Consider the following 15,977-nt stretch of genomic DNA (forward strand, 5'->3'; position numbering starts at 1 on the left):
AACTGTTACTAAGTTATTTATAAAGGAGGTTTGTAGATTATGGTCCGCTAGGTCATAATAGGAATAAAATATTTTTTTACAGTGTTTAGTCGGCAATTTAAGGTGACCACTTAAGAGGTGACACTTAAGTAAACAAACAAATGGCTCAAGCCACAACAATGGAAACAGTTAATGTGGGTTAGGCCACACGGCTGTGGCTTGGGCCACTATTCAGTTTTGCAGCTGACTCAAAGACCAATAATAAACAAACAAACTAGTGTGCTGCTATCTATCAGAAAAACGGAAAATGTGGCTTGGGTCGATATGCAGTATTTAGAATAGAGTGTTAGAGATATTCTAAGGCTCATATCTCAATATTGCTATTTTGTGGGTTAGGCCACTTGTCCGCTTAGCGCCTCAATTAGAACTGGTTTTAATAATGAATTATCTTGTTATTTTATTTACAGTTAGATCTATATTGGTGTTCATCTGTATCCATACAACATACCGTTCTATTTTTATTTAGTTTGATACACATAGATGGTTTTTTATTTTACGGGTGTTAAGCACAATAAATCATTATTATGTAATTTGTTTAGGCTGAGGTCTACAACGATTGCATGTTTTCCTTTGTTTTTATATACTGAATTTTCCTTCCTTCTGTATATTATATTATTGTTTACAATTACTGTTTTTTGTAAATTTGCTTTGCCGCTGATATCCTGATCATCTAAATACGGGAAGAATGAGTGCTACGTCGTAGTTAACAAGGGCAAGGGCGCTCATTTGTTGTCTTGTCTTGTCGATTCTTTCTATCGTTTCGTTTTATCCTCGTGTGCGCTGTGCAGCTGCCTCTGCCGTCCCGTTTTTGTAAATTTTTCATCACAAGAAAGGTTTTAAAAATTATAGTGATCCTTAAATTTGGTGAAGTTGTTTTTGTTCAAATTTTAATACAGGTAAGACTTGTATATGTAATACAACTGTGTTATGCTTTAATAAGGTTAAACGTTTTCATATAAGATTGAGGTTATGTCATTAAGACTTCAAAATTAGTCAAAGTACAGCTCTAATAATTGATTAAAACCCAAGTTTTATTTATCAATACATGTTTTTAAAATAAAATAAAGTAATACAACTATGTACTTAAGAACTTGTCATGACTTTCATTGACAATTTGTAAGATTTCTGCACTATATGCCTTTAATGCTAACTTTAGAATATAGATTTTACTATACAATAAAAACTGTTAAAATACATAATTAACATTATCATTGTGTTATAAAGTTGTACATTTGGTGAGAAACTTGTGATCTTTTTAAGCAAAAAGGCTTGTTAGGCTTATTCATCCATTGTGTTTACCCTCATTCTTTATTTGTATCACTGTAGCTGTATAAGTGGCTGTCAGTTTTTTGTGGATAGGCAAAACAATTTTTAACCTCTTGTATAGGTTCATTAATGAGCTTCAGTTCTGTTATGGATCACCAAAACAAAATTTATCTAGGTTGTATTCATAATTAGGCTATCTAAGCTATCAGAACCAAAACACTGAATTGAATTATGTTATATGTATTTCAAATGAAATAGTAGTTGTTTTTATAACTAAAAGAGTAATAATTTAATGATGAAAAAATATCTGGGCTATTTATAAACTGTAGGAAACAAAACTGTTATATTGGCTACATTTAAATAAGTGGCCACCATCACAATCGGATCATTATTATCAATTTTAAATATAGATACTATCGGATACGACATTTGACCTATAGATATTCATAAATAATCATTGCCAGCTTTCCTTATTTAGACTAGTGACGTCATTACCAGCTATTGCTAGTGACGGTCATTACAGCTATTGTTATTTCGTTTATCTAGGAGAAGGCTAGTGACGACGATAGGCACAATGGCGATGAATATGCAGATATTGGCTCAAATTAATTTTATAAACACTGAACAATGTTTTAAATGGTTACAAGATAATGACCTTGCTCGTTTAAATCTGAATTTTCAAGTATGTATTGACGAGATGAAAACTAGAATTAAATGTTACAATCACAAGAAAAGTAAGAACAAACATGATGTATCTAAAAAACCATCTTGAGAAGACATTTTTTGAATATTCTAAATTTGGTATTATGAATATAATGAAAAATCGTGTACCATTTTAGTTGAAATCAAACAAACTATGACTTAATTATTAATGATTGTACTTTTGACGGCATCAGTACCTGCACAAATGTCATTTCAGATTGGCTAAAGTAATCGTAAGTACTATGCTGCTTAAACATCATTTAAATATAGTTAAGTTATTTTATCTAATCTGAAAGAAACAAATTTATTTTACATATAAAAGTATAGCTTCATCATAATACGATTTTAAAAGCATAGTACAACTTAATTCAATTAGCTCAAAACTAATTCAAAGTAAAATCGTGTTTGAAAATACATTTAAAGTTAAAATCATGTGTTTCGTTATTGACTAATGGCGGCAAGAACAGTGACGTACGTGTCTCATTTGCTTCACAAGCAGTCACGTTTATCCTTGAAAATACATAAGGTAATTAAATGTTATTGTTTGTTGTAATTATATATTATATTTTAATTTGTGAATTAGGGATATTAAACCCATTGCGGATCACTCGGCCGGGCCTAACGGCACGGCACGGTGACGAGCTCAGGTCGCAAAAGCGGTCTGCTTTTAAATTTCCCTCCAAATAGTTCTGTTAATGTCTGATAGATCGGGTGATCGTCTTCACTTGTCTACTAAGAGTGTTTAACAACGGTCTACGTTTAGAGTTTTCAAAAGTTTTATAAATATCCTACAGATCTCAGTTGTATGTCGAAGTTGAAAAATCATTCATATGAGTTTACTCTCTGCTTTTTAGCGCTTCTGATTGGGTGTTTTCCTCAGTTGTTATTATAATACTTTTGAGGTTAGTGACACAACTAAACGACGCAGACGTACATGTTTGTGGGTTTAGTCTAGACAATGGCCCGGATGTTGCAATCGATTCGCCCGAGCCGCTTTATTTAGACTATGGACTATGATTCAGACATCATCCCTGCCACGCCGTAACCTTGCTTGCGTGTTATCGTTCGTTTTATAAAATACATGATGTAAAAATATATGTTAGTACCTGAGGAATATTTTAAAATAGTAATAGTAAAAGGTGAGTGACTTGTCAGCTGAAGAACAATGTTTGCTAAAATTAAGAATTTCGAAAAAAATTACTAATATTTGCCACTACCACAAAGATAAGTATTTAGACAAATACAACCACATTTATGGGGAAAAATGTTGTGGGAATAAATGAGAAACTATGTAATGAATTATCATCTTTATTTAATTCGCTGATGAAAATTGCAGCCAATAAAGTAATTGAAACCAACGTTTTAAATCTAAATGCACAGAAGAACAATATTATGTGGATACAGTATGCAAGTGTAGTACAAAAATTGTATCAGTAAGTTAAGTTGAAGAATTATAATTCTTACCTATTGTTCTCACTGTGTAAGATTATGAGTTACTATTTTAAAATATTCCTCAGATACTAACATATATTTTTACATCATGTATTTTATAAAATGTATTTAATAATATTATATTTTAGAACATAAATTGAAATGCATATACATTTTGACAGTATAATAGATCTAAGCAAATTATTTTTCCTAAAGTGCGCAAGTGGTATTTTGTGGTTATGAGTATTGTTTATTTATACCATTATTTTCTGGTTTTAAATAATTTTTATTGTAAATCCTAAGTAGGTTTAAATAAGGAATATAATTTTTTGAGCATTAAATATAAGTTTATTGTTAACATAATGATTTAAACAAGCCCTTGTTTGCTAACTTGGTACCGCACAAGCAAGAAAAAGGGTAGTGCTTTTAACTGAAATTCAATGCTGTATATCTCTAAATGTAGTTAAGTCTCAGTCATAATTCTTTTATGAGATATTCCTATTTGTATAAAGAACATTCTGTAAAATTTTCATTTATTTTCATTCAGTCCCTTTTTAGTTATTAACCCTAGAAAATTGACATTATTAGGCTTTCGGCCATTTTTGAAAAGCTCTAGAAAAAAAAGGAGAGCATTCTCAGGGCTAAAACTTTTTCAGTAGGTAGTTATATTAGTTTTCAACAAAGAAATAAAATATTAGTAGCGAGTCTCTTTTCCTTCTTAAACTTTTATGGTCTTAAAAAGTAACAATTGATGATTTTCTTCCGAGATTTTGCAGAACAACTTTGACTGACTTTCTTGCACAAAAGAAACATTATTATAATGTCAAATTGAAGTTCATTTTATGCTGAACACACTGGTTTTTGGATTATTCTGATATCTTTAAAAATAGCTTGGCAATTTAACTTTTTGCAAACCACGTATTTTACTAAAATCTGCAAAACCGCCATTTTAAAATGGCCGCCAGGAAAAAAAACTATGGCTTGTAAAATTTTTTCAAATAGTGTTTTGTGATTGTCTACCCATAGGGAACTCATAATAAAAAAATTAGGCAGATTAAAAATGTTGAGCAACATGACCTGGGTGAATTACATTAAAATACAAAATTTTTTGTGATGTGTCTGATGAAGGTATCTTGGATATCGAAAGGCCTCACAATAATATGTATTAAATATTGGTTTTGTATTTTAATGTAATTTAACAGTGACCAATATAAGCTCCATCTACAGCATGACCTGGGTGATTTGAAATGGATTGACCCTAAATATTTTTTTTCATTGATGTGTGAGAGTGGAGCAAGCGAACACGACGGATCCAGATTCAGTTATGTGGTGTGGCGCTCCAATCTGCTGTACGCTATTGTCACATCTGTTGTCAACTACTTGCGCTTGATGCATACAGCTACAAAATCACTTCTATAAAGTTTGTTGTACAAATTTTTTGGTTCTTTTTGTGGCCAGGGTCAATCATTTGTCTTCATGAGTGAGCAAAAACGGTTTTAAGTGTTGTATTATCAAAATAAAAGTTCTTGATCTACGAAACTTGTGAAAATTTTGAATGGATTTTATATGAAAAGGGAAATGTTAATGTGGCATAAGCAAATTTTTATTTATAGTGAGTAGACCTATACATTCAATATTTAAAAAATGTTGTATACACTCATTTTTACACATTTATAATATAAATAAAAATATTATCAAATAACTAGAAATATATTTTACCACGCTAGTAAGATAAATCTTATACCGTAATAATACTCATTTCATGATGAAGAGGTTAAATATTAAAAACATAATTAAAATGAATAATGCTAAATTTTAAATACAAATATTCGTACAAATATTAAAAATGTTTAAAAATATATTCGTTGTTTTCATTATTCATTTATCTGTATTAAAAATATGTTGTAATTGCTCAATATTAATAGTTAGTTAAACATAGAATACAAGTGAGTAAACACCGAGTGAACAACAGTGAGTTGAACACCGTTGTAAATAATACAGTTATTGCTACGGATAATTGCAATAACAATTAAACCCACAATATTTTTAAAACTAATAAATTAGTTAAATTAACTTGGTTCTTTCGTAAAGGTATTTTTATTGCACAATAAACTAATTTATTGAGTTAATACGGTATCAGTGAGCCAATGCGCCAACTACAGTTCCGGCAGAAACGTTCACTCATCACTTCATACGCTACTACAGGCTAAACTAAACTTCCAATAAAAAAATTATAAATTACAAAAAAAATATTCATCTATTTTCACACAACTTTCTCGCTGACAAATTTTGTCTGACCAAAAAATAAAAAAAATCCTCGCTTACTACTTTTTTCTTGTCATTGTAAACGCTATGTAAAATGTAAACAATAATCAAAATTATTTCAAAATTTTTTTAATATTTAAAAATGTAACCAATAGATTGCCAATATTAAGAGCTTTAATTTGACGCATCTTACAGAATTGTACGACGTTGGCTTCACTTTTAAATCGCGAGAGGGAGCCGTAAAGGTCACTGATTTTTGCAGTCTGTTTTCATACTCCGCCGGGACAGTTTTAACACAGCGAGACTGACTTTTTCATGCAGGTTAGTAGTTCGCGGCCAAGTCTACGGTTAAAAAACACAGCGAGACTGACTTTTTCATGCAGGTTAGTAGTTCGCGGCCAAGTCTACGGTTAAAAAACACAGCGAGACTGACTTTTTCATGCAGGTTAGTATCATTAGCATGTCGGTGACGCGAACCGAGGATTTTACCCTCTACCAAAACGCTCAACGCGCCTAAAGAAGTTTTCACTTCAATAAATACCTGTTCCTGAGAATAAAGGCAGAACTACCTACACTGATATGTGCAGTAATAAGAATAATTATTATGAAGAAACTGTTTATATTTTTAACACATTTCTTAAATTACAATATTTTGGTGTAATATTAAAAAATAATAGTAAACCATTTAAATTTTGAGTTGAGGAGCAGCTGCTGAAGGACACAGAGAATTGAAATTTATCTAATATTGAGGCTGTGTAGTTGACAATTTTAGAACAAGATGGTGGACCAATTCCATTGTACTTAATTTATGTTCTTTGAGTAACTGATTTTCTTTGTTTTCAAATTTTACTTCTCTTCTTACCTTTAATTCATAACAGTTTTCAAAATTTCCATTGTGTTCCAAACAATGTATAACAATTAGCTTTTAATATCATCGTTTTATGTTTAAATGAGAGCCAGTTATTCTTACTCTAAATCTATTTTTGAAGTCTGCTTTATGTATTCTTTAGGGCAAATGTTACATGAGAGTTAACAAATGACATATTTTGAATTGCAATCCATTTTGTCAATTACGGGATAACTTTTCTGTGTTTACTTTTGAATTTACTAACTATTCAAATTTGGCAGATACCAACATTCTAGAATTGACAGTTGTATAATCTTTTAGATACTTCCCGAGGTTTGTTGCAGGGTTGACATTTGTGGTCTAATTTTGAGTTGTTGAATAGATAAATTTTAAAGTTTGGGTCGTAAGTAATGAATTTTTTAGATTTGTCGAGAACAAATTTTCAGAGGTGGGCGAACATTTTAAATTTTCAAATGCTATTAAATTTTCAAATGCTGTTTTTATATTATTGTTTATCTAATGTAGGCCAGGAAAGTACTTAGTAATACATTTTTGTTCCATTTCATAACTATAATTTGACATTCGGTTTTCAATAACTGGTTTATATAAAAGGGTTGCCTCTTTTATGTAAATCATTGATTTTTTCCTCTTGTAACCAAGCTTTTTGGAACGCATTTTTTCATGGGGCAGGGTGACAACTGTTGTAGTGTAAATGTTACATTTTGATTATATACTCTACATTATTACATATGTATTTTTATATTGTAAAAGATATTAGGATCAATTTTCTTGGGTGCACTGGATTGGTTTTATCTTGAATTAAGATTGGTTTTTGGGCCAGAAAAGCTATGACAAACAGCTTCATTTCCAAAAAGTGAGGCTGAAGGTAGGCCTGAGTGCCTCTCATGGTGGGCAGGTGGGCTTCTCTTATTTAGGTCCCACCATATATAATATTCTCCTCAAAAGCTTAAGGAATCTTTCCAGTTTAAAATTTAAGGACTGTCCCCAAATCCTCAGGGGATCATGGGATAACTAAAAGGCAACTGAGGCCAAAAGCTGTTATGCTTTTTTAAATCCAGTAGCTGGGCTTCTTTATTTCCATTAAGTCATTAACATTGTAACGAAAACTGAGTTATTACCTAACATAGACCAGTATAGTGTAAAGGATAAATGACAATTTTTGGGTTACAGTAATTCTTTAATTGTTTTAGATTCACATAAATGGGGGAGAATAAAGAGCCAGTTACACCTGGTGACCCTACCGCTGACATGGTCGATGAAAAACAGGAGTCTCAACCGGAGGAGAGGCAGCTGGCAGTGAACCTGAGGCATGTCGAGTGTATGGGTCCTTGGTTCCTGCGGTATATCCAGGAAAAGGATGCAGAATTTCACCACTGTGAAGTCGAGGAGGTGGAGGCAGAAGAATGTGTCATCGAGAACGATGACACTTATCTGAAAAGCTTGGATCCCAAACTGTGGAAGAACCAAGACCACTACGCTGTGCTGGGCTTGCAGAAGTATCGTCACCGCGCACCTGACGCTCTGATACGTAAGGCGTATAAGCAAAAGGTTCTGCAACACCATCCGGACAAGAGGTGTTCGACGGGAAAAATTGACATCAACAATGATTATTTTACGTGTATCACTAAAGCGTGGGAGATTTTAGGGACTAAAGAGAAAAGGAGGGCATTCGATTCTGTAGATCCTGAGTTCGATAATACGATTCCTTATGATAATGAAAACGTTAGGAAAAACTTTTACGATGTGTTTGGAGATATCTTTGAAAGAAATGCTAGGTGGTCAGAAAAGAAGATGGTGCCGAAGTTAGGAGGACCTGATGCGACCAAACAAGAAGTCGATAACTTCTATAATTTCTGGTACAGCTTTGAGTCTTGGAGAGAGTTTTCGTACTGGGATTCCGAGGCAAAGGAATCTGGGCAAGACCGTGATGAGAGAAAGTGGATCGAGAAACAGAACAAAGCGGATCGAGCAAAAAAGAAGAAGGATGAGATGTCGAGAATTCGTAGATTGGTTGATCTGGCATATGGTATGGATCCTCGAATCGTCCAATTTAAAATAGAAGAAAAAGAACGGAAGTTGGCTGCAAAGAAAGCGAAACAAGAAGCGGCACGAGAAAAAGCAGAAGAATTAAAACGAGTTGAAAGGGAGGCGGAAGAACGAGTACGGCTTGAGAAGGAAAAGGAGGAAGCTGAAGAAAGAGCTAAAGCCGACGCACTCAAGGCAGAACGTGATGCCGAAAAACGAATCATAAAGAAAGAAAGAAAGAAAATACGAGATATATGTAAAGCTAATCAACACTTTATATCTAATGAAAACGATTTAGTTAATCATATGACGGTTTTAGAAAAAGCTCTAACAATTTATGGAAAGACGGAATTAATAGAATTAACTAAAAGTTTGGAAACAAAAGGTAAAAAAGGATTTATGGAAATGATGGCAGCAATAGAACAGCTCTCGGAGAAAGAAAGAAGGAAAGATGAGGGTCTTATAAACAAGCAGAATTCTGCACAATCAAATGATCCTAAAGGAGGGTCAACAGTGTGGTCTAAAGAAGATGTCCAGATCCTGATCAGAGCCGTGAATCTGTTCCCTGCAGGAACCGTACAACGTTGGGAGGCCGTCACCAACTTCATCAACCAACACAATAATGGACTCCCTGAACCTAGAATCATTAGGAATAAAAAGGAAGTTCTGGCCAAAGTTAAAGAGTTGCAGAATACGTCGAGTGATCTACTAAAAGAAACGATAAACAAGAACGCCTACGATAGTTTTGAAAAAGAGAAAAAGGCCTCCTTGAACGTTACGAGTGAAGCTTCAGAAAGGGTTGAGAACAATGTCTCGGCTGCGCCGTGGACTTCGGAAGAGCAAAAGTTGCTCGAACAGGCCCTGAAAACGTATCCCAGCAGAACTTTGGAGCGGTGGGACAAAGTGGCAGAATGTGTTAAGTCCCGCAGTAAGAAGGAGTGTATGCTCCGGTGCAAAGAACTGGCAGAAATAGTGAAAGCGAAGAAAGCCGCTCAAGCCTCCAAAACTGGTGGGAGTTGCTAGTGCTAAAAGTGATACCTCTAGAAGAAGCTATTTTTATACCACGCGACTTGGAATTTTGAAGCCACAAACAAAACAATTAATTTGTAATTTATACCTACATTTAAAGCATGTAAATTTATGGTTATAAACCTTCAAGAAATTTTTTTTGATTTCACACAGTAATTTTTATTATTTTAAAAAATTGTCAATATTTTATGAGGTTCATACTTGAAAAATTATGACATAAATTTTTGTAATGTCATTGCAAGCTTCTTCATAGCATAGGGATTTTAATGAGGAAAGTACAAATCCTTAATGTACAACCTGTTTTTACAAGCAATCTAATTTTACATGTATTTGTGGCCTGTTACATTTTTAATGAGGGAGAATCTTACGATTTTTAAAATATTACATAATTTGTTTTTTAGTATTTTTAAACTGTTTTATGGATTGTTGGATTTTTTAGTAAATTCTTAATTAGTAGAAATCAAATCAAGTAAAATGTGTTATTCCTAAGCTCAATACATAATTAAAAAATCGCTGTAAAAGTAAAAATAAAATAGTTCTGATTCTTAATTTATAGGGCAATTTGGCATCCATGCAGGAAATACGTTTTTATAGTCATGTAAGTTTGTTAGTTTACATGAGCTCTTGGTTGGAATTTATTTTACAATAACTAATAGACGTATAAATAATAGTATAATTATTTGTTTAACTCTCCATATAGAATTCCTTAGTCTCAAGTTGATAACAATTAATTGAATATATTTTACCTTATAGTTAATGTGATAAATTACAATACTCTCACTCAAACACAAAGATTTCTGTTCGATAAATCTTTATGTACATTTAAGGACGTCTTATTATTTTCGCTGAGAAGAGAGGAGTATATCAATGTTTTAAGGATTTGAAATATTTTTGTAATGCTCTCCAATTATATATACTGTAAATAACACTTCGAGTTTGTATCATTTGAAGTAAATAAAATGTTTTAACTAAGCTGTGTTCTCAATTTCAACATGCGTCTTGCTGCACACTTCTCTTTTCTCCACTCGTAATGTTTTCAAACCATTTTTGTTTTTTGTAATACATTTTTTATTCAAATTTCAACACCCATTCTATATGTTTTTGAGTTTGCACTGCGTGTTTCATATCACAATTGAAATATTAATACGGTTTCCAATTCAACACACACACACCAGATTTCTTAAATCTTCTAATATATTTTTACATATCTCGTATTTTCTTTCTTTATTATTTGTTTCTCAGCATCACGTTCTGCTTTCAGTGCGTCAGCTTTAGCTCTTTCCTCTGTCTAAAATCTGATGACTTTCTCACTTCCATAGAATACTACGATAGACAAATTTCTCAAGTGAGCTTTCAGAATCCAAAATCATGGGTCCCGTGAAAATATGAGCTTGTAAGACATATTTATTTGTGTCATGAAAGTTATAAGTGTAACTTTAAAAATTTGTGCTAAATAAAATTAGATTTTTAAGTGAACAATTGGTATCAAAACCAATAATACCATCTCAAAATTTTACGATTAGTAAAAATTAAAAGCAAATTAAAAATAGTGTTCAAAAATGTAAGGCCTATTACATTTTGAATTAGGGAGAATCTTAAGGTTTTTAAAATATTGCATATTTGTTTTTTTAAGTATAACGTGTATTATTAAACTTAATGGATTGTTGTATTTTTCTGTAAATTCTTAATTAGTAGGAGTTAAATAAAGTATAATGTGTTATTTCAAGCTCAATACATAGTTTAAAATATGCTGTAGAATAAATAATTGTAATTCTTAATAGGGCAGTTTGGCATACATGCTTGAAATACGTTTTTATAAAGTCATGTAAGTTTGTTAGTTTACATGAACTTTTGGTGGAAATTAATTTACAATAACTAACAAATTGTAAATAATAGTGTAGTTATTTGTTTGATTTAGTCCATTGTTAGAATTCCTTAGTATCAAATTGATTACAATGAATTGAGTATATTTTACCTTATGGTTAATGTGATAATTACAATACTCTCACTCAAACACAAAGATTTCTGTTGGCTAAATCTTTATGTACATTTAAGGACGTCATTACTTTCGCTCAGAAGAAAGGAGTATATCAATGTTTTAAGGATTTGAAATATTTTTGTAATGCTCTCCAATTATAAATACTGTAAATAACACTTCAAGTTTGTATTATTTGAAGTAAATAAAATGTTTTAACTTAAATTGTGTTCTCAATTTCAACATACAATGTCTTTTGCACACTTAAATATTTTTCCACTTCCTCTATACTGCATTATGTGTAGAAAACGGTTTCTCTACTCTGCTTAGATTGTGTCTAAAACATCATAGTGCTCTTAATAGCACTGATGTTTAAACTAGATTACACTATGCTTTGTAGTCTAGGTGTCTGATGTCAAAACGATATAGAGTTCATTTTGAGTTTTTTTGTCGCCAACTTTGTTTTGAGCCCCCAGACGAACATGACTCCAGATTCCAGGAGTCAAATAAGTGACAGCCTCAGATACCAGATGCTGGACTAAGAGGAAGGTGAACTGGAGCTAAACTCGATATTCTTTTATAGTGATGGGCTCAAATGATAAAGTTAATGTATTAACACCAGAAAAAATTGTGACCAAGTAATAACACTACATTTTTAATAGTTGTTTTAGAGTTCGGCTTTCTTATTTGGCCGGACTTAGGGTTTTTCACATGTAAACTTTACGGATCTAGATAAAGTTTTAAAAATTAGCATAGATTGAAAAAATTACATTTTATATCCAAAAAATGTGATAGAGAAAAACGATAAAAAATTGTTTTTATACTAAAAATATTTCTATCATTTTAGATTTTATAAAAAATTAATCTGTTTTTGTTATTAATTTCTTTAAATTAAAGAACAAACTATTATATTCCAGACGCTTACAAATTACATTATTTTTTGAATGTTTCATTAGCTATGCTTACCCTAGTGCTTTTTGCATGATTACTTGGCTATGTAAGTAGAAGACAAATGTTAACAAAAATTTGCCTAAAATAGGAAATAATGCAGATAAAAGATTGAAATTAAATATCTATGTAAAGAATTAAGTTATCAATATAAAAACACCAGATAGAATAGACTAAACATGATATTTTACTAAAAACAATTATACATCAGATGCTTATGAATTCCATTATATTGTAGTCTGTGTCATTAACAAAAAAAGTACTCAATTAAATTGCAATGCAATAACATAAAGCAAATATTTATAAGAATTATTCACAAATCAAGTACAACGGGATCAATCAGAAATGGAAATGTTCCTTTTAACTTATTATAAAGACATCGCTGTTTTAAGTTTTAAAAATGTTTAAATATATGCATACATTTAAAATATGTTTGCATTGTTTTTAGTATAAATAGACCTTTAAAATGATATATAACTCAACATAGGCTGTCATTTAAGATTTTGTTCTCGACGGGCCGCCCCCAAAGGTACTATGTTCACAGAAGAAAGTAGCTTACTATTACTAGTAACGGTGTGCCAAATTTTGTTGTGATATCTCTTTTCGTTATAAAGTTGTCCTAAGACTTCATTGTCATCCTGTATATTGGCTATAAAATGTTAATATATTTAAAGATGTGAAATATTTCCCAGCATAATCTTTAGGATGGATGTTCTTAATGAGTACAACACCCTTTTTTTAGTTGTTCCAAAGACTGAGGAACATCTAGATAGTGTCAAGTAGTGTGAGACGTTGACACAGTCGGTGTTGGTAATTTTTTTTAATGTTCTAAAGATACTGAGGGTTTATAAGATCCTACCCCCTCCTCACAACGCATAATGACATTAGTAATATTAAATGCATGGGCGATAATTGTTAGAGGGTCTGAAGCTTTGTGCAAGAAGATACACCTACGTGTTCATCGTGGAAAGTGAAGATCTTAAAATTCTTCACTAACAGACTAAACCCTGGATAGCACAGCTTTGCTTATGCCTGGAGACCCTTATTTATCACCAGTTGAGCAATACGAGCTCCCCATGCATATGAAGAATGGGGCGATCAAGCCAGGTGGAGAGAAAGTGGGGATGGAGGGGCCCCTCCTGCCAACTACAGATAGCACGTGTATTGGAATAGTGGAATGAGCAGTCCGCGCGTTCTCGCTCCGTACTCCTCTGAATTTAATTTAGTTCAGTACCTGGCAAACCTATTAAAATGTATCACTGTATTTTCAAACCCCTTTCCGTAGTTTAGTACAGCATAAATATATTTAAATTACATTTTCAAAGCTGGATGCTGCAGGATGCATCGTAATTAAATTTATTTCATTAAACCTTGATTTTACAACGTAATTAATGACAGGCAATTAATCTAGTCTACATACAAATAAACCAATATAACGGAGTATCGAAAGACCCAAAAAGACGTAAGGAAGTCTAATGTAACAAAGTAACCTCGTTACATTCAGTGGCGTAGCTAGAAAACATTCGAGGGTGGATTAAACATCCAGGAAGATTAAAAAGAGCCTTACTCGCAAAATTTAGCAATTTGTTTGTTTACAAGTGAATTCTCAATTTAATTGTACGTTTTTAATTTTTTTAGTCACTCAAATGTGATTGTAAGCATTCATGCTTGAAAACGCAGAGATGCCTCGCAGAGGAGAAAAAGTTAGAAATTTATCTAGACTTAAACCTTTTGAGTGACAATTGCAGACTTAAATAAATTATATAAATTAGTGTAATTGTAATTGTATGTTTCATAAATCTGTATATTCGTAGCATTAGAGATCAGTAGGACTAAATTATTTTCATCATCTGTATTACATAAATATTTCTGTAATATAAGTGTAATATTTCTTACATAAATATAAGTGTTTAAAATTGTAAACCAAACTTATACTCATATATGATCCTAAACTGAATTTTTCAGTTACAGTAATATAATATAATTAGGAAAATTTTGTATTTATTAATGATGTCACTTGCTATGTTAGGTATTTAAGTCAGGTAGTTGTCATTGATTTTGTCATATTTCAAAATTATGTTTTTGGTTGAATATTTACTCGAAAGTTTTTTTTTTAATCCCCTTAGTTTATTACAGATCTTGTAGCGTAATTATTAATTTATTTACTACCAATTAAGGACTCCACATAATATGTTGCTTTTGCCCTATTAATTTGAATATATTCCAATAGCACAAAAAAATATATTTACCGTCATTTTAAGCCTATATGCAAAATATGATTATGACATTTTATTCGTTGTGCACCATTTCACATTTTGTAAAGTGTCTTTGGAGTTGTAAAGAAAGTTCAATATTAATATAATTAATTTGATATAATTTCTATGTTTTGCAGATATGTTTGGATATAAAACGACTCATTAATTCGGATATAAAACGACTCATTAATTCGTAAGATAATAGAAATCAGAACCGTTCCGAACTGAGGTCGCTATCAGCCGCATGTACAGGGTTTGTCAGGAATTTTCAGAATTTATCGGTACTGCTCGGCTCTGCCCCCACTCTTTCTCTCCGCCTGGCTTGATCGCCCCATTCTTCATATGCATGAGGAGCTCGTGTTGAGAAATTGCTTGTAATCTTTCTGTTTATGAGGCAGACAAACTAGCCCATAGAGTGATAGGGAAGAGTGGTGGCAAAATTAAAGTTCTTTAACCTTCTATGTTAAATATCTGACCATGGCCAACTTTCTTTTCTTCATTGATATGTTCACTATCATCAAGAGCTGATTGTACTGCTTCGGAACTTGTTAACCTTCTTATGTATTTTACTCCTAATAGTATAGAAGCTTTGCCAATTTGCACTGTATAAACATGCAACCTGGTTTTCTTGTAATTGATACAGAAATTTACCTAAACAAGAAATGCTAGTTTTGGTGGAGGTCAACATACGAGTTTATCAAAAGGGTTAAAAATATGAAATGATAATTTCTTTTCCTTGGATTATATTTTCCCCTGTTTAATATCTGATCAGATCAAAAGATCTTTATTACGGTTTTTTGAGAAGTGTATATTTGTCAAAAAGTTACATGAGTTACAAAATTACAAAAGGTTTTGAAGTTCTAGTCTTGCTTTACAATTTCAATTCAAAATATTCTTTCATTGAGTAAAATGATCACTCCATGATCCAGTCTTGGTATCATTTCTGTTGTTGGCCTTTGAATGCTTTCAGATTCTGTGGAGGTGAATCGAAGACTTTCCGCCCAATCTGCAATATTGTGTGGTGTGCTGTGCTGGAAGATGATAGTTTGCTGCTCTCTGTGTGTTGTCTGGTAGCCAACTGCTGTGTAAATGAGTCATAATCCTCAGTGATTTAAGCCTTTCTACAACTGTCTGTTGGCATATCCTATGTGTGATTCCACCAGTGCATGATATA

At 32.1% G+C, this 15,977-nt stretch overlaps 1 protein-coding gene across 1 annotated transcript; it reads left to right on the top strand.

Annotated features, from left to right (window-relative positions):
• The first annotated feature begins 769 nt into the window (after positions 1-769).
• LOC124366263 (dnaJ homolog subfamily C member 2) lies at positions 770-11,825 on the top strand. Its single transcript, XM_046822660.1, has 2 exons — positions 770-935; positions 7,762-11,825. The coding sequence occupies exon 2, from the start codon at positions 7,772-7,774 to the stop codon at positions 9,617-9,619; it is 1,848 nt and encodes a 615-aa protein (XP_046678616.1). The 5' UTR covers positions 770-935; positions 7,762-7,771; the 3' UTR covers positions 9,620-11,825.
• The last annotated feature ends 4,152 nt before the right edge of the window (positions 11,826-15,977 follow it).

The sequence above is a fragment of the Homalodisca vitripennis genome, chromosome 7, assembly GCF_021130785.1.
Source record: "Homalodisca vitripennis isolate AUS2020 chromosome 7, UT_GWSS_2.1, whole genome shotgun sequence".
Lineage (NCBI taxonomy): Eukaryota > Metazoa > Arthropoda > Insecta > Hemiptera > Cicadellidae > Homalodisca > Homalodisca vitripennis.

What these genes read in the sequence shown, in the direction of transcription:
- LOC124366263 (XM_046822660.1), top strand. Translation starts at nt 7,772, where the DNA reads ATGGGGGAGAATAAAGAGCCAGTTACACCTGGTGACCCTACCGCTGAC.